At 39.0% G+C, this 18,831-nt stretch overlaps 1 protein-coding gene and 1 long non-coding RNA gene across 2 annotated transcripts in view; one reads left to right on the top strand and one right to left on the bottom strand.

Annotated features, from left to right (window-relative positions):
• Positions 1–17,230, top strand: part of LOC117222375 (uncharacterized) — a 38,080-nt gene extending 20,850 nt beyond the window's left edge. Inside the window, exons 3-6 of the mRNA XM_033474032.2 lie at positions 1–341; positions 1,477–1,640; positions 6,473–6,657; positions 9,455–17,230. Of these exons, the coding sequence (XP_033329923.1) occupies positions 1–341; positions 1,477–1,640; positions 6,473–6,657; positions 9,455–9,751 (987 nt within the window). The 3' untranslated portion in view covers positions 9,752–17,230. The remainder of the gene's footprint in view (positions 342–1,476; positions 1,641–6,472; positions 6,658–9,454) is intronic.
• Positions 1,140–3,604, bottom strand: LOC117222376 (uncharacterized). Its single transcript, XR_013033554.1, has 2 exons — positions 1,845–3,604; positions 1,140–1,664 (listed from the first exon to the last, which is right to left on the bottom strand). It is a non-coding gene; the product is annotated as an uncharacterized LOC117222376 (long non-coding RNA).
• Positions 17,231–18,831: the final 1,601 nt, after the last annotated feature.

Genomic DNA, 18,831 nt, shown 5'->3' on the forward strand with positions numbered 1-18,831 from the left:
GAGCCGCGAGAGAATGGCCGGTCGTTCACGTCGACGGAAGCCCAGACGGAGCTGGCGTTGCAAAGCGGTCCAGAGGCGCTTGAGGATTTGGACGGTGTCCGGGGCGCGCGTAGAAGAGAGAGGCGGTTGCGCAGGCAACATCGGCGAGCCTTGAGGTCCTGTTCGATGCCACCGTCTTATCCGGGAACGTCGCCGGGATGCCAAGCCTCGACCGCGCCCGGGGTGCCGTTGGTGACGCCGCCGAGGGGATTCCTGCACCCTCCGCCGCCGCATCTGGGTCTTAGGGGGCTCAGCCTCGGGCTACCTTTCCCTGTCTCGACCAGCGTCTCTGCTTTTGGCAGGTAGAGACGCCTCACTGTTCGGTAGCCCTCCTCCTCCCTCGTCCCTTGGGACGATTCTCGACACAGTTCCCACCGATTCAAAAGGGCTGCGCGTGTTTTGTACATTAGGATGGGTGGGAAAGCGGGCATTGTCGAAATCTCGAGATCTCGCATTGTCTCTTTTGTTTACATTTTGAAAGGGTTCAGTTTTTCTGGGAAATCTTTTCATCTAGAAAGTCGAGTCGCCGCGTCTATTCTGCGCCGAGTGCGCGCTTGCTTGGCAAGAGTGAATGAACGTGGAAGAGAGCTGTTTCTTTTATCATTCGCTCGTCGGTGAAAGGGTTAGGTATTTTAGAGATTCCACGTGAAACGAAAAATTACAGGTGTAATTATTAGACCGCGAATTTCATGGCATTTGCAACGAAAACGGGGCGGTTGAAACGGAGAACAGTGACGCTGTTAGGAGAACTGAATAATTTGTTTGTATTATTTATAACTGACTAAAATTACTCAAGACAGGAATACGTGTTTGTGCATTTTCTGTTTGTTGCAATTGATGCACGAGATTTTTGATTTTGCATAAGGATCTGCAGTTTAGTAATTTTTTACAATATGTTTATAATATATTCATAATATATTCATAATATATTTATGATATATTTATAATATATTTGTATATTATATTTTTTATAATATATTTATAATATAATTATGTTATATTTATATTATATATAAATTATATATAAATTATATTTATATTATATTTACAATATTATATTCGTATTATATTTATATTATATTATATTTTCTCTAGATAAATACTGATTAATTATGTTATATTTATATCATATATAAATTATATTTAAATTATATTTATATTATATTCATATTATACTCATATTATATTTATATCATATTTATATTATATTATATTTTCTCTAGAGATATATACTGATTTTTATTCATTAGACTGGTCTCTTGTTTGAGATAAATTTCCACTTGCACAACTTTTCTATTGAACTTCTCACACTGTTTTGAGTATTTCGATTCCAAAGGGACAAAGGGAATGTCGATAAGCAGGGCAGTTTGGGGCTGTAGGGTGGACAGTTCCATTTCCATCAGAGTGACCACCACAGTATAGAATTTCCTATTCCAGGGACGCAGTGCCGAAGCAATGTTGCGGCCTTGGTTCTCCACCTGTACGCTGGTCCATTCTGGGCGTGGGCGTAGTGGGCCTTGTATGCGCGGGTGCTGGCGCTCTGCTGGGGGCCCTAAGGGCTTCGGGCCGCGATCACATTGCCGTTGCACTCCTCATGATCGGTAAGCGATACTGAACTGTTTTAGCTGTAACATATTTTCGAAATAAGAAGACCCTAGGAGAAAACTTTATGCAATAAAGTGCATTATATTTTTTTATATTTTTAACAAACGACGGCCTCACATTAAATTTTTCGATAATAACGGCAACTTAGACTGGACGATACTTATTTTCTTTTCGATGTAGAAGAGATATTAAAAGCTCACCTCCATAATGTCACGTTTCTTGGCATGTATAATTTCCTGTTATTTACACTGAAGAGGTTATGTTTCATACAAAACTCTACACACACAGTGGTGTCAATAATTATAGACTCAAAGTAACTTTTACAGTTTTAGTGACATTTAAACGAAAACTTAAAATATCATATTCGTATATTTTTATATCAGAAATAAGAGAAAATAGAAGTATGCAAATATGGTCTTTTTGGTGTTTGTTCAAATATCAGTAAAACGGTAAAAGTTACTTCGAGTTTGCGATTATTCACAGCGGCACTGTAGGTGGCCGTCTCTAATTGAGACACCTTGTATATTTAAAAAGCTTAACAAAATACCATGTTTCTGTATTTCTATATTAAAAATACTACAAAACAGAAATATACAAATATGATATTTCCTTTAGATATCAGTAACAATGTAAAAGTTACTTCGAGTCTACGATCATGCTCTCCATCGTACACAGTATAGTCAACGAACGAGAAGCAATTTTTGTCACGTTTCTCTAACGATCAGTGAGACCTTACGGAGGTAATTGACCACCGGTAGGTAAACAGATTCCTCAGGAACGTCTGAAAGTTCAGGAAACGAATGCGATTTCCTCGAGTCCCGGTTATCATATTTCGCTTAGCGTCGCGTTTTACCTCCACCCTTCGTGACGCATCCAATGACCCTCCATCTCTCGCCACGTGGCACCGAGCAGCTCAGCGAACAGGAAGCCGCACGCGTTAACTCCGTACGATCACGGCGCGTCCTCGATCCACTCTGCGGTGGGGAAAAACTCGGGGACCGTACAGTTTTCCAGCCGCGTTTTCCTACGGCCGCGAATGAAAAATTATGAAATAGGGAGTAGTAGCAAGAAACCGCGAGAGAACCTCCCGTTGGTCGGATCCGGCGCTCGCGGCGCGACGATAGAAGGGGAATCGTGCTCGCAACGGTTACTTTCTAAACGTGGGCATGTAACCTGCGACCCGCATAGAATGGCTCTCACAATGGGAGAAAGCTTTAACCTACAGAGACCGACGTCTTACGCCTACACGCGGGGCAACCGTGAGATTCGAGCTGCAGAAAATTCGGAATAAACGAAAACGACGATAAAACTTCTCCGGCGGCGCGTCGCTTGTTTCGTTTCTCGAATCGGGGTCTTTTCGAGGTTATGTCGCGTTGTTTTCGAAACGCACAGAACCACAATGACCCGATTGAATTTGAACGTTTCAATCGTTTCAACAACGCGGCTTCGGTTTCCAATTTTCGATCCTATTTAATTTGATCGCCGTCGAGCGGTGAAAATATTTTCGATGGAAATTCAACGCCGGGAGTTTAATATTGGGAAACGGAATGCGCGCCGTTATCGGAAAATTCGAAAGACCCGCGCGCGACGCCGTGAATTCAGATTATGAGAGGTTTTAACGCGTTTTACCAGGACCATGATGCAAGGCTCTTCTCGCGAGACGGGGGCAATTCTCTCTCTCTCTCTCTCTCTCTCTCTCTCTCTCTCTCTCTTTATCTTTATCTCTCGCGCGCGGGTCTCTGTCCTTTATTTTCTCGCTTCGTCCCAACGCTTTATTATCCTGAGCAATGTTGTCTGTCCCATTCGACGCCGTCCTTTCTATGTGCTCATTCCATTCTATCCGCCTCCCCTGCACCGCTATATCGGGCACCTTGCGCTCGCACTCCGGTCCATAAGTCACCGGACACCTGGTTACACCGAACAAACTGGAAACTGCTACTGCAATGTTCCTCTTTGATGGTGATTGACCTTCGGGCCCGGGGACGACCATTTGTTTACGGACTGCTACACGCTTGTTTGCGTAGCAGGTGTCCACCGTGGGGGACGGCGAATAAAGGACGACGTTACAGTGCCCCTGGGTCGATTACAATTGTAACAGAAATTAAGTACGGTCTTTGATTTTGCTTATTTCACGGCGTAACCTGCGCCAACGTATTCGTGGGATTTTTCTGATTAAAATGAGTACAAACACGACGCACTTTGGGTCACTTTCACGTTGGTCCGTACATTGTTGCAAGTTCTGATGTTGCAAATAAATGTGACGGAAAGTGTCGCGTTTGATCTTTGTTTTGATCGGACAAGTTGGATTTATTATAATTTAATCTGCAAGTCTATTGGAGACGAGTCGAAACGCGACACAATTCGAATCGTTTTTAATTATTCAGCACATAGTTGCAAATAATGAAGTTGCAAATAAACATGGTCGAAAGTACGTCATGTTTGGACTCGTTTCAACCGGAAAAATCTCGCGAATCCATTGACGACGGTTTCGCAGAGATATAACCGCAAGCAACGAAGTTCCGTGTTCGAGTTGGTATCGTCGGACCGACATTCTAGCTCGGATCGTGTTACATTGCGCAATACTCGATGATTTCTTACGAACGAAGCGACCAACCTTCGTCCAGTGTTTTCTGGCGTAACAGATACAAACGTTTGCCCAGCCTCCCCCCCCCCCCCGCCCCGGCTAAGATTCAGTTTTAGGACCTTTTGTGTATTTAATTAGCCAATATGGCGGCTGCGCGTTGACAAAGGCCTGCCGCCGTGCGACGGGCACTTTCATCGGCAACTGTACGCCGAGCAGAGCGAAGAAATGGCCGCGTTTAGTTAAGGAATTCCAGAGGCCGAGGCGGAAAAGTGGAAAGATCGGCGCGGGTGTGCGATGGGTGTGCAAGTAGCCGCGAAAACTCGGATAATTACGTTTCCCTACCGCAGGATGTTTTCTCAGCTCTCACTATTCTCGTATGCCGACTTTCGTGAGAACACACGACAATGCGTAACGACACCGTCATCACTGCCTGTTGTATTTAACTAGCTTTTTCACACGCGACTCGCAGTTTTAGACATTGTCCTTTTCCCCTTCAATGTTTTCAATCTACAATTAAATTATTAAATTATTAAATTATTATCATTATGGAATATTATCGTACAAATATATAATATTATGTAACAACATCTATATAATGTAAATAATAATATTAATAACTTTCGCGAATGTACAATGTATACAAATGTATGAATTATTAATGTTATTATATAAACTTAACAGAAATATTTAACAGAATTTAAGAACAGCTATTTCCTGCTTACTGTAGAAAAAATAAGATACTGTCACTTATCGTTGCAGGAAGTCTGCTGACAAACGCAGACTGTAATTTCCCCCTATAATTTTTGAGTCAATTCTTTCAATCTATTATTAATAATTGTTTATGTAAATTATTATTACGTGATTTTATTATACAAACGTATAATAATGTTACATAACAATATCTGTATAATAATAATATTAATTCTTTACACGAATGTATAACAATGCATACAAGTGTATAGATTACTAATAATATTATATAAATTGTTAATACCATTATATAAATTATTAACGTCATTACAGAAATTTAACAGTAATATTTAACAGAATTTAAGAGCACCCATTTCCTGCTTACTGAAAAAAATAAGATACTACCACTTGCTATCGATGCAGGAAATCTGCTGATAAACGCAGACTGTAATTTCCCGCTACAATATTTTCAATTAATTCTATCAATTTATTATTAATGATTATTTATGTAAATTGTTATCACGTGATTTTACTATAATAATATCCGTATAATGTAAATAATGATATTAATACTTTACGCAAATGTATAACAATGTATACAAGTGTATAAATTACTAATAATATTATATAAATTATTAACGTCATTATATAAATTATTGACGTTATTATATCAATTATTAACGTCATTATAGAAATGATTAATGTCATTATATAAATTTAACAGTAATATTTAACAGAATTTGAGAACACCGATTTCCTGCTTACCGAACGAAAAATTAGGATACTGCCATTCGCTATCGATGCAGGAAATCTGCTGATAAACGCAGACTGTGTAATTTCCCGCTACAATATTTTCAATTAATTCTATCAATTTATTATTAATGATTATCTATGTAAATTGTTATCACATGATTTTACTATAATAATATCCGTATAATGTAAATATATTAATATTAATACTTTACACAAATGTATAACAATGTATACAAGTGTATAAATTACTAATAATATTATATAAATTATTAACGTCATTATATAAATTATTAACGTTATTATATAAATTATTAACGTCATTATATAAATTACTAATAATATTATATAAATTATTAACGTCATTATATAAATTATTAACGTTATTATATAAATTATTAACGTCATTATATAAATTATTAACGTCAATAATGTATCATTAACGTCAATAATTTCTATAAAGAAATTATTAACGTCATTATAGAAATTTAACAGTAATATTTAACAGAATTTGAGAACACCGATTTCCTGCTTACCGAACGAAAAATTAGGATACTGCCATTCGCTATCGATGCAGGAAGTCTGCATCGTAGTTAACCTGGGGCTCCCAATTTTCCTGGAAACACGACAAATATCGTGTGCACCGGTACGAACGCGATGTCCCGTGCCCGGCCATGCGAACGTTCACTTAGCAGGAACGAGGATGGTCGAGATCGAAACCGATTCTATTATCGGTCGATCGCGTGTTGTTTAATTTCGCTGGGTGTCCACGCACCGACGCTGACCAGGCGTGTTCCGTTGCAGGTATAGGAGTGGTTCTGGTAACTGTGAGCGCTGTAGCGTGGCGAGTGACCAGTCGAGAAAATTGCGGTAGTTTCTTTGGTTTCACGGGGATCTCGGGCAGGATCCCGCCAGCGAGGCCGATCCATCCGTACGCTGCCATGATCTATCCGGAGTTCCAGTTCAGAACGCCGCCGCCGAGCTATCAGGTGACGTTTCCGAAATGCCGTCATTCTGCGATCAAAATAACGAAGACAACTCTTTCATTAGCTAGCAACTTGATCGGTGTCTTTTTCGAGAGACACCCTATATAATATAATTGAGGCGGTAGAGTAAATTCTCCCTGACCGATGCACAGATTCGGCACAAAAATGGACAATTTCGGAGGAGGAGACACGATTATTCGAGCCTTGCGGCTCGTTTTTATAGTTATCGATTGCTAATAATTATAAAAAAAATATCTTTTTTGTGCACAATCTGAACGTCAATTAGGGAGAATTTATTGTATTTTCACGAGATAGTCTGTACAATTGAAGCATCGTTTATCGAGGCACGGTGTATAATTGGAGCAACGTTGATCCTCGGTTGGCGGGCGTCGGGTCCATTTTGACCCAGAGTTACAAGATTTGCAAGTTCTAATTTTGTGGCAGTCATTTTTAATTACCAGCTGTTAATATTGGGTCAAACAAAAGGATTAGCTTCGGTCTCAATAAAACTGAGAGATACACAAATAGAGATATACAAATAAATATTAACCGTAAAGACTTGTGGTATTATATATAAATATAATATAAATAAATATAAATAAATATAATAAAAAAATATAATATAAATATGATATATTAACCGTAAAGACATTCGTGGCCACTATAATTACTCGAAAAATGATCGCCGTCCAAGGTTCAATGCTGCATTGTTACACCGAGCTCATAAATCTGTATATCGATGTTTGTCTCTGTATCACAGAATTATGTCAGGATGTTTAAGTCAATGTTTTAATTACTGTAAAAATATCAGTTTCTGGATCGTGAAACGTTAAATTGAAAATGAAGATGCTATCAGCGTTCCTTTAACTAGCGCGACGATTAGTCGATCGATGAGTAGCTGTATCTTGAAAGGGAACGTCTACAGCCGCGGATTTGTGTGCTTGTCGAACGGCTACGTAATTTTCTGCGGATAATTTAGTAATTTTGTTCGAAAAGATGCTTTAAGCGTTCCTTTGAAAACTGGGTCATTATTTCACAAATTCTTATTTATCATGTTCGAAACGGTTTTTAACATTGAATTGCCAAAAGTATTTAATGCACGCCTTGCAATTTAAAATCATTAATAATAACAATAATAATAGTAATGTAACGAATTAATAATATAATATAATATAATATTTTATATATATATTATTATATTATTATTATATAATAACTATATATTATATTATATATTATATATTATTATATTATTATTATATATTATTATATAATAACTATATATTATATTATATATTATATATTATTATATTATAATATATATTTTTTTATATATTTAATAATATAATATAATAATATAATAATATATTAATATATATATACGAATATATTAATGTTAATTTTATAATGAAATATCACCTGTTTCATTTAGAAAACTCAAATTCGCGAATAAAATTCTGACGGCCATACGATAAAGTACAGTATCGTTCGAAATTACATTCGACACTCGCGCAACAGTACATTATACATATGTACTAGAATTATGTAAATTGTTTTCAGAAGAATCGCTTATTATACTACGGCTTTGAAAGTGATCATACCACTAATTCACATCCTCAAATTTCACTTTCCATTAATTGCTTCCTCACACGTTATTACTTCGTTAAGATATATGTATGTACATTACCCGTCTTCACTTTTCGTATAATTAAAAGACTGCACGTTTGTATCTGCATTCGTAAGCAGCAGCGTGTACTATGGGGTCCCTTTCATACACGTGTCAGCTGTTTCAGTGTAACCTTAATTATTGTAGCCTTATTTTATGCAACACAGTAGATGTTATCAGCGTTATTCAATACTTACTTTAAATATCAATGTGAGACGGAAACAATAACCATTGTTTCGTTGAAAAAGCTTGATTAGAATTTACCATTGCTTCTGGTAGCTTCCGGGTTTTCTCTTGTTCCAAGATGGCGGCCGTTGGAGAACAATTCTCCATAAACGTCGTCGTATATTAAATTCCATAGGGAATTAATTAATACGGCGAATACTTTTCGGACGCTAATGCACGCGTAAAATCGTAAATTCTATGCGCATAAGCTACCAATGCGTCGTAACTTAATTAGCACGTAGTAAGTTTAACTAATACAAAAAAATTACTGAAACCAATTCGATGTTTCTGATATTCTAACGGGGTAATTTTTAATTAAAAACCGCAACTTCTCTATATAGTTCCCTATAGTTAATCTATAGTTTAAACAATTTGCCAACACAGTTTGCAATGATTTAATTCTATCGTTAATTCAACTCGCGAAATTCGTACGCCGAACGTCCGAGGCTTATCAACGCGAACGTTTCATTTAATTGTACAATTTACTGTGGATCACGTTGCTGGAAGCAATTTGTTGGCGCGTTAAAATTGTCGGTGCCGTTTGAGAAGTTAATTAACACTCCGCCGTCCGTCGGCACCATCTTGCTGTGGCCTACAAGACGGCCAATTGCTGGTGGCACCGGCAGCGGTGTCGCGTTTACAGCTAAAAGGTAAACGCCGGCGGCAAACGAACGTGTACTGAAATCCTAACTTACGAATCATCGCTAAAAGCATGGAGAAAAAAATATATAAAATACCAGAAGTGCTGACTATGACCACGTGGACCCTTCTACAGAATAAAAATATTCTGCCGGAAATAAAAATTCGCGAGCGACGAAAATAAAATAAAAATATATCTCGTCTCCTTATATTTTAACAATAAATTAGATCATTTCAAAACGTCGATACTAACGAACGTTCGTGTTGCAGGCGAGCATGCAAGAGTACAGGCTGCGACTACTTCTGCTGGACCGTTTGCAGCCGACGTCGTCGCCACCGCCGACCTACAGGTCCAACGCCGGCAGTATAGTGACTCCGGGCACGACCAGAGAAAGCAGACCGCCGAGCTATTGCGCCAGATCGAACGTCGCATCGAGCACGAACATGGCGCCGTCGAAGAAGGACGCGAACTTGGTCAGGATCGTGCAGACCGAGTCCGAGCCGGTGATCCTCAGCGGCGACCAGACGCCCCCCGTCGCAGCCGTCGAGGTGCTGGCGCACCTCTGATCATGCTTCCGTTGTGATTACGCTATCTTCCTTCGCTATCGCGCGAACAGCCGTCGTCCGAACGACGGGAGACGTTTCTTTTGCGAACGGGATCACTCGCAGTGCAATACCACCCTGTCATTTTAGGGTTCCTCTACCACCAACTCTGTTGGTAGTCCTCCACCGATCCCGACTTAGCGGTCGGGACGCTTCCGGTTTGCCAATTTTCGCGGCCAATTCTGAACGGGCTGTGTCTGCCTTGTCGGGGCTGAACGATCTGCGAACGTTTTGACGGCCTGGACGCGTGTCCTTGGAAGCACATGGCTTTGGTTTGAACATGACCGCGGTCTTCGACGCTAGATTTACGGAGCAGCTGTTTCATGTATTAGTTTGTCAAATTAATAAGACATTTATTCCGATTTTTGTCTGTTGTAATATTCGCCGCAAGCGACGTGTATATTGAATAAATAACTCGTGAATGTATGTTAACAATCCGAACGATTGTTAATTAAATAACCAACGATCCGCGCGCGCGACGTTTTCACGGATTCCGTAAACCCAGCGTCGAAGATCTGTGCAGACTGTTGGATGCAAAAGTGTATCGTTTCGGGCACAGACTGGCAGGCCTTTATGCGAATTACTGTTCTCGTACTCGAACGGTGACGAGCCGAATATTTCTTTCATCGACTAAAAGGATTTAATAATGGTAGGGGTTCGATGTCTTGTTCTCTAGCGGTTTAGCGGGAATACGTCTTTTGAAGTTCGCTGTTGCTCTTTGCTCTTTGAAACTTGTAACGTTTAAAGTGTTAAACGATAATTGTCCTATTTAGTGTTCAAAGAAAGCGTGCCTGTTTCCATAGACATAGTTTGGGGAAATGGCGCGCTAAACCAGGGCCAGGGCCGTCAAAGTGCAGAGACATCGGCTGCGCGATTCGAGATATTGCATACGTCGATTAATGCCTGCGGTGTCCAGCAGGAATTCGGATAATTCAATCCGTGAACGAAGCGCAGCCTGTAATATTAACATTTCTACTTAAGTGCAAGTTATGGAACATACATTTGATCATGCAAGAATTTTCTGCACGAAATTTCAACCTTGCCGAAGAGGGTAGTTGCGAGGGAAAATCGAATTATTGGTTTTTTGGTCGATTTTCCCGCTCAATGATTTTTTTGGCAGAAAGGCTCGATTTCAAGAAACGAGGAACTTCCTGGAGTCCAAAAAAGAAACGCCGTGAAAAAAATGGCCCGCTATTTATTTATTTTTCGCGGCCTGCCGGACACCGCGCGCATTTAAGTACCGACACCGAGAGAGCGAAAGCACGTGACGAAAAGGTGCGACCGTTTTGCAAAGTGCATTTGCGCCGCGTGGCCGACGATGCAGCCGTGCCATTCGCAGGCGCTGGTAAATCGACGCTATTTGCGGTCGAAGCTAATCGAGCATCCCACGAGGCCGTGACAGTTGCGGTCGCCGGTAGAATTAGCGGATTTGTAATCGTAGAACTGATAAGTGTGTGTAACCGGTACCGAGCACGTGTTTCGAACACATGTTTCCTCTCCGCGGGCGCTGAACGTTTTATCTTCCGGCGTTTCAAACTACTTTTCCTTTGTGATAATAGGGAGACGGGGATAATATAGGGTGCGTTTCAGGGGGACGGGACACGGATCTGCGTGCGCACAAAAACACGTTGGGAAAGATATTTTCGCAACTGGTGATAAAATGACGATAAAGACTCAGTTAAACGGGGGAACATAGAATTTCTTATTCGCGTGGACGAGTAGCGAGCAATGGAAACACGTTTGTACCAACGGGGGGTGGGAGGGAGGCCGATGATCTTCGTTTTCATAAATAGAGAGAAATTACGGTGATTGTTTCTTCCATTGATTACAGAATTCCTTATGATAAGAATAAAGTAGAGAAATGCTATTAATCTTTATACTAGATATATGGATTATATATGGATTTGATTATAAAATAAATCATAAGGATCGTACGGGAACCATTTTGAAGCTAGCATGCGACTACGTTCTACAGGCTTCGAAGGAGAACAGTTTACTGTTTTGAACAAATTACGAAGTGCTTGTGATAAGAGAAATATTTCTTTTACCGACTACAAAATTCCTTACGATAAAAGTAAGATAGAAATAATTCTTAAACTAGCAAATCACTAATAGCGAAATAATTATCGTGGATGTGGTCATAAGGCAAGGGGGATTAGCGCGGAAGCCATCTTGAAATTAGCGTACATTGCATTCTAGACTTCAAAGCGAACCCTTCACTGTTTCAAATTACGAAATGCTGTACGTACACAACTCTATTTGGGCGTACAAACGTTTCCATTGCTGGCTAAACATGAAAAGTATTACTTCCACTCATTATAGTATTACTTGCTAGTATTAAAACCCTGTTGTACTCCATTGGCCACTAGTGTCGAGATTGTAGATTAAAGCATCTTTCAGCTGGGTTAGATAGAGACATTCCTGGTCTCGTTGGAGTTACGGAATTTCAATACTCACGGGATGTAATTACATCCCGCCTCGAGATTAAATCCACCATTGGGGCCAGAGCCTTAGGTGACGACACTCCGAGGTTATTATCTGACAGAGCTAATTTCTTCTGTTCTGGGTACTACGTTTCTGACAATTCTTTCCAATTTTCTACCCCTTAATAATTTCTTGTTTATCTCGTGCAATGATTCTGCGGCAATTAAACGTTTTTTAATATTTTTAAATGTCTCAGTATCTCGTCCAGAACGTTTATCATCGTTAGAATAAGTAAAATTTGTTTAGTTCTCGCTTCTGCAATGTCACTGCCGACTTTCTAACCAATTGTTTCCGATTCAACATCGAAACTACGAGTCTGTGATGGTTTTATTAGAAAATTAGAAGCTTCGACAGACGATCTCGTCAATATGGACGCACTGCCACGATCTACAGCGGGCGATCAATTTATTATGAACACCTGGAAATTACAAAATAAACTTATTTTACAATTTTCGAAAAATATGTACATATACGCTACAGAAAAGTCTACACGTAGTATGCTACATATTGCAAGAAGACATTGTTGAACTGAAAATTTCCATTTTTAGTGAAATATAGTTAAATTATGTGTATCTACACTTAAGTAACAAAAATTACCGAAGCCGAAATGACATCGAATATATCAAATGCGTGGGTTTACCATCGTAATAACTTGATCACCGGTAACGTCAGTCACCCGGCCAACAGTTTCTTACTGCCACAAAGCAACGTTCGATCCAACCAACTGCTCTGAACAAGAAATAATCTCGGAGTTGCAACGATTTCAACCACTTCTTCTCGTGTCGCCGCAACCGCAAATGTGTACCTAGTAAATAAAAACACGGATCTTGCGTCGAAAACAGAAAAGAAACACGGTGGCCAAACACTTCTTCAGTATCAAGTACTTCTGTATCAGGCAAACTGTTCATAGTGATTGTACCGTAGAACGATTCCGAAACGGGATCGCGAGACTCTAGATAACTGATTTCACTTTTCCTGGATTTTACATTGAATTCTAAATCTCTATCGACGCGTACCGTCGTCCATAAAACCGAGGACACGTGTAAAAAGAGGTCCAGAGAAACTTGTCTATATATATGAAAAAAAAAAGAAGAAAAGAAAGACGCTCCTCGTTCTAGGCTCGTCGAACGATCGCGTTCCCCCGACGAACGGGCGAACGAATCGGACAAAGAATTTTTCTATCGTGTTCTCCTCGAGTGCAACATAGCTTCGAAAATGTAACATAGTTTTGTGATACGCCTCAACGATGGAGAGCGGAACTTTTAGCCATAAATACTTACACTAGGAAAACTTAGCTAAAGAAATAGTTCAAACGATTACTAAAAACACACAAAAATGAGAAAAGGAAGAAACTCCATTTTTTAATACAAAGTAGCCTCCAGATTGTTAAATAATTGTGTTCACTACAATTTCGATGTGACTAGACTCTCTTTAAAATAATCAAGTATTTTCTTTCAGTACAAATAATTATCATATATGTATATGTATGTATGTATATATATGTATATACATATATTCAATGTTCAAATACTATCGAACAGGATTGTTCGAACTACTCTAGACCTAATGGAAAAGACGAATGCGTATTCTAAATTTGTAAAGAAAAACCATATATATATATTTATAATATACGTTGTATATAATATTATATATATAATGTTATATTATATTATAATATTATATTATTATATAATATTATATATAATGTTTTATATATATATATATATATATCGTATGTAGGTGGTTTGAAAACTCGTACTACTTGTTCACGTAATTGTAATTAATCGTAAACGGGGTGTGTCCGATGTTCTATGGACGACGAGGTTGTCACGGTACAGTGAAAGAAACGCATCGGCGGCGAACGATGCAGCTTTAGGGTATAAGGATGCTACCGAAAGCTTTAACGCCATACAATAACGTTTATTACTCGCTTCGATGTGAACAAGAAACGACTATGAAACGAGAGATGATGTCGCGCGCTCGAGCCGCGCGCGTATACACATATTTTTGTAATTGTCGAACGGTTCAAAGTCGCGTAACATAACCGGGCACGCGTGAATCCAGCGCGTCCGTCGGTTTTTTTTGATATCACACACAACGAATACGCAAACAAACAAACACACACACCACACATACACATAATCACACGGTCACACAGAGAGACGACTAGAAGAAAAGTAAAACATAAAAAAAGAAAGAAACAGGAAAAAAAACAGATGAAAACTAATCGTAGCTTCCGAGGCAAACTTGTTCTTTTACCTCTCGTTAGGCGGAATCACCTTCGATTTTATCCGTTTAGAGTACACGTCGGAATTAATCGTAGAACGCAGAGGATATTACGCTCGTTACGGATATGTAAATGGCAACGTGGATATATCTATTTTTCTCGTGTTCGTTTGTTAGCGGCTCGATTGTTGTCGGTGGACTGCGAATGCCCGCGCCCGATGATGGGCCGCGGCGGACCGGAAACCACGAAAGCCGATTGGAATTTATTACGGGACGCATGGGGGACTCGCAGTCTAGGTACTATTAGGGGGATCGAACACAGTTCTTTCAGGTAGACTCTGTCGTGGATGAACCACCGGAAGTGCCCGCTAACCATAGTTTCCCAACGGGGGCGCTGAAAACACTGCTCCCAGTTAATCGAAACGCGATTCCACGTTCCGAAATAGAAACATCGAAGGCTCGGCTTCATTCGAATCTATTGACCACTGCGATTTTATTTCCGGATTCTCGGGCACTCGATTAAAATCGATTGTCCTTGCACCGAGAGCTTGCGGTCGTTGCGGACAAAATTTGTTCGGCGAAAAACAGAAGAACTGGAGAATGCGAATAGGGAAATGATGAGTAGACGTTACGAACAGAGAACGGTAACTGGAAACATGCATTAATAGTGGCGGAAAGGAGACTTAACAGAACCACGAACAAAATGGTGGCGTAGAAAAATTGTAAAAATCATGCTGACGGTGTTATTATAATATTTTATCGATTCCGACACAAATGCTTGGTAGATTTATGTACATTAACGACAGTAAAAAGAAGACGACAGTGTCTAAAAATGATTAAACTAATGCTTGAGATCTTATTATAATATTTTTTAACTCTGACGAAAATGCTTGGCAAATGTGAATACATTAACAATAATAAATTGAAGACGAACACCCGAGAACAAAACATGGCGGCGCCCGAAAATTGCGAAACTAATACCGATAGCGTTGTTATAATTTCTTGTTTATTCATACACGAAAGTATTACGATCGATTCGAAGAATTTACAACATTTTTTTCATTGTTCAAGCGCTCCGAGACCGAAGTTGGGAAACTATGCTCGCGTGAAACAGCAGGTCCGACCGGTTAATTTCCTTCCCGTTAATTAACTAGACATTAACCGATACCGTAGACCATGTACGATATGTTTTTTGTTTTTTTGGAACAGTTTCGGCTTACTAACAACTGTAATCGGAGCTAAAGGCGACGCTCTGCGCGTCCTCGATCGGTGCTTGTCCGGAGGACAAGCGCTCTGTTGCTATGATTCCGAGCGAACTCGGTGGCGAAACCGGCGTTAGTATTGTTTTTTCTCCCGTTGGATAGACGTAGAACGTTTAGGTTATTACTCTGTGCGCGAATGACATCGAGAACCGTGTGTGCGATTCCGACAGTAAATAGGATTGTAAGATTTGAGAGAGAGAGAGAGAGAGAGAGAGAGAGAGAGAGCGAGAGAAAGAGAGCGAGAGAGAGAGAAAGAGAGCGAGAGTTTCGAAAGGCGGCCTTAACTAGTGGTGGGATCAAGTCGAATCGAAATCGCATAATTTCCGCGAATCTCGTGCGATTTATCTGAAAAATTCTGCTTCACGGCTGATCATTTCTCGTCGCGAATTGTCCGAAAAAGAGTTTCATCAGGCGACAATTATTTGCTCGAGATAATTATTTAAGCTCCGTGAACGTCCGACGCGAGATCTCCAAGATGGCGGCAGTCGCGCCGCCATCTTGGAGAACGCGCCGCCGTAGCTGTTCCGGAGAGTTTCTTCGAATTATTGCGAGCAGAGAATATGCGGATATATTTAAGACTGCAGGTGAAATGCTCTTTTCGGTCGACTCTGAATGTTATTGAGATTGCTTTTCTTTTTTATCGCTTAAACGCGTTCGCGAGTTCGAGCGCGTTCACGTGTTCATGCCATACAGTTGTGTCGAGCGCACCGTCATCTTTTTAACGTTTAATATGACAACGACATTAGGCTGCGGAGTTTATGCGTTTACGAAAGTAGGTGAAATCGAAAATTTGTAGGAAAATTATAGTTATCTAAGGACGTCGATTCGTTGAAATCAGAATATTTTATTTTCAGTTTCTGTCACTTGTGGCTACCGGTTTTATCTCGCGCAAGCAGTCTGCAGTCGGTAATTTTGTTTTTAAACGAATGTCTGAATATTTTTATACAGTAAATTCTCCGATTTGCTCAAATGCTCAGATTGTACACAAAAATAGAGAGTTTGGGAAGAGGAGATACGATTATTCGAGCCTTACGGCTTGTTTTTATAGTTACCGATTGATAACTATTGTTGTCAACAATTTGTCAACGATTATAAAAACGAGCCGCAAGGCTCGAATAATCGTGTCTCCTCTTCCCAAATTGTCCATTTTTGTGCACGATCTGAGCATCAATTAGGAAGACTTTATTGTAGTTTCTATTATGAAATTTTCGTAGGTATTCGCCGTCATTCCGCCTAGGTTCTAATTATGATTCCACTGCCATTATATTGTTACGTAATTTCTGTGCGTTCTCCGACCATGCGTTTGGCGGAACAACGCTTGATCCCGTCACTAGCCTTAACCAAACTCGCACTGATTCGTGATATGAGAACAGATCAACTAAGAGTCATCGATCGAATGAACATATTGTTCCTTGATATTATTGTAGGACAATTTGTATATTTACGAGAACAAATATATTTATCTGACTTACCTTGCTCCGTCTCGTCATTCCACAGCCCATAGGCATTCCATAGTAGTCCTTTAATGGGGGCACCATAGTCGCAATCGTCGTAGCGATTTGCAGGAAATTTGATAACAATTATACTTAACTCTACGTTTGTTATTGAATTCTCTATACGAAATCAGTATCAATTTAATACGAAATTAATATTAATTTAATACGAAATCAATATTAATTTAATTCTAATTTTCGATGCTTAAAAGCAAGGTTTGATAACAATAATTTGCAATCACGGACGTTCGGCGATGGAATTTGAAGTTGCGATTGAAAAACTCTTCGTGAATATTGCAAAAGAAAATGTCGTGTCAATCATTCTCCCTTTTGTGGATATTTTTTTTATGTTAAGTATTGACGCGAATCAGTGTACCTAATTAGAAAATGTTAAATATTGTTTACAACAATTTAGCAAGTTGGATGCAACGTATTATATCTTTTTCTCATTAAACTTTCATCTTTTGCGCATCCAACGCCGGTTGTTGCGCGTCGATATCTATCACACTGTTCGAGTTACGATTTTTTCTTTTGAAATACCCCTTTTCGATCAAATTTGAGCTGATCAAATCGCGTTTCAGAGAAATATTTATCCGCGGATTTGTAAATACGAACGAGCAAACAATGTTATTCTGTTTAAATTACACTCGGTTAGACGTTCGTTCTCGCTTTACAAAAATATCGAAAGTTCCTTCAAAACGGTAACGAAAAACGGGTATTACATGCACGTTAAAATTAAAGCTCGTTTTGTTCATTGAAATTCGGAGGGTACGACGCGAAAAACTGACAAACATTCGCGCCGAGTATTATTTGTTACTTTACGCGAAACGTATTTTGTTCATCCCCTTTGAAGCGACGATTTATAAAATCACGAAATAGAAACTTATTTGTACCGGGAATTTCGTTCGATTATTTTCGCTCAATTAATTCCTGAAATCGTTTCATCTGATTCCAATTAAATATCGTTCGATCTAGCTCGAATTCAATTCGCTGTTCGGTATAATGCTAATTAAACGTGCCTGCTGTTCGATCGAACTTTTATTGCAGGACTTTGTTCAATTATTATTTGATTTTAGAAGCGACTAGATGATCCATTTACACCCCCCCCCCTCTAAAAGTATTATTAGGACAACTGCTGATTTAGTATAAACTGTAATTTTTCATTCAGTTTAGGTTATGTTTTATGTTCAGCATTAAGTGTTATGGTAATTGAAAAACGCGGTGGATGTATCGACGAAAAGAAATTATACTTCTCTCTTATAAAATTGACGTTATTTTTATTATATACATAACATTATATTATATGTATATTTTATTGTATATATTATATATATTATATCATATTATATTATATTATATTATATTATATTATATTATATTATATTATATATATTTACATTATAGTAAAAATAACGTCAATTTTATAAGAGAAAATTATATTGCATATATTATGTGTTTTATTATTTATCTATTATTTTTTATGTATATATTATGTATATGTATAGCAAAAAAATTATAACAATTTGCTACACAGATTTCTCAGATTGATCTAACTTTCTGCAAATGTCCTAATACTTTT

Source organism: Megalopta genalis, chromosome 5 (genome assembly GCF_051020955.1).
Source record: "Megalopta genalis isolate 19385.01 chromosome 5, iyMegGena1_principal, whole genome shotgun sequence".
NCBI lineage: Eukaryota > Metazoa > Arthropoda > Insecta > Hymenoptera > Halictidae > Megalopta > Megalopta genalis.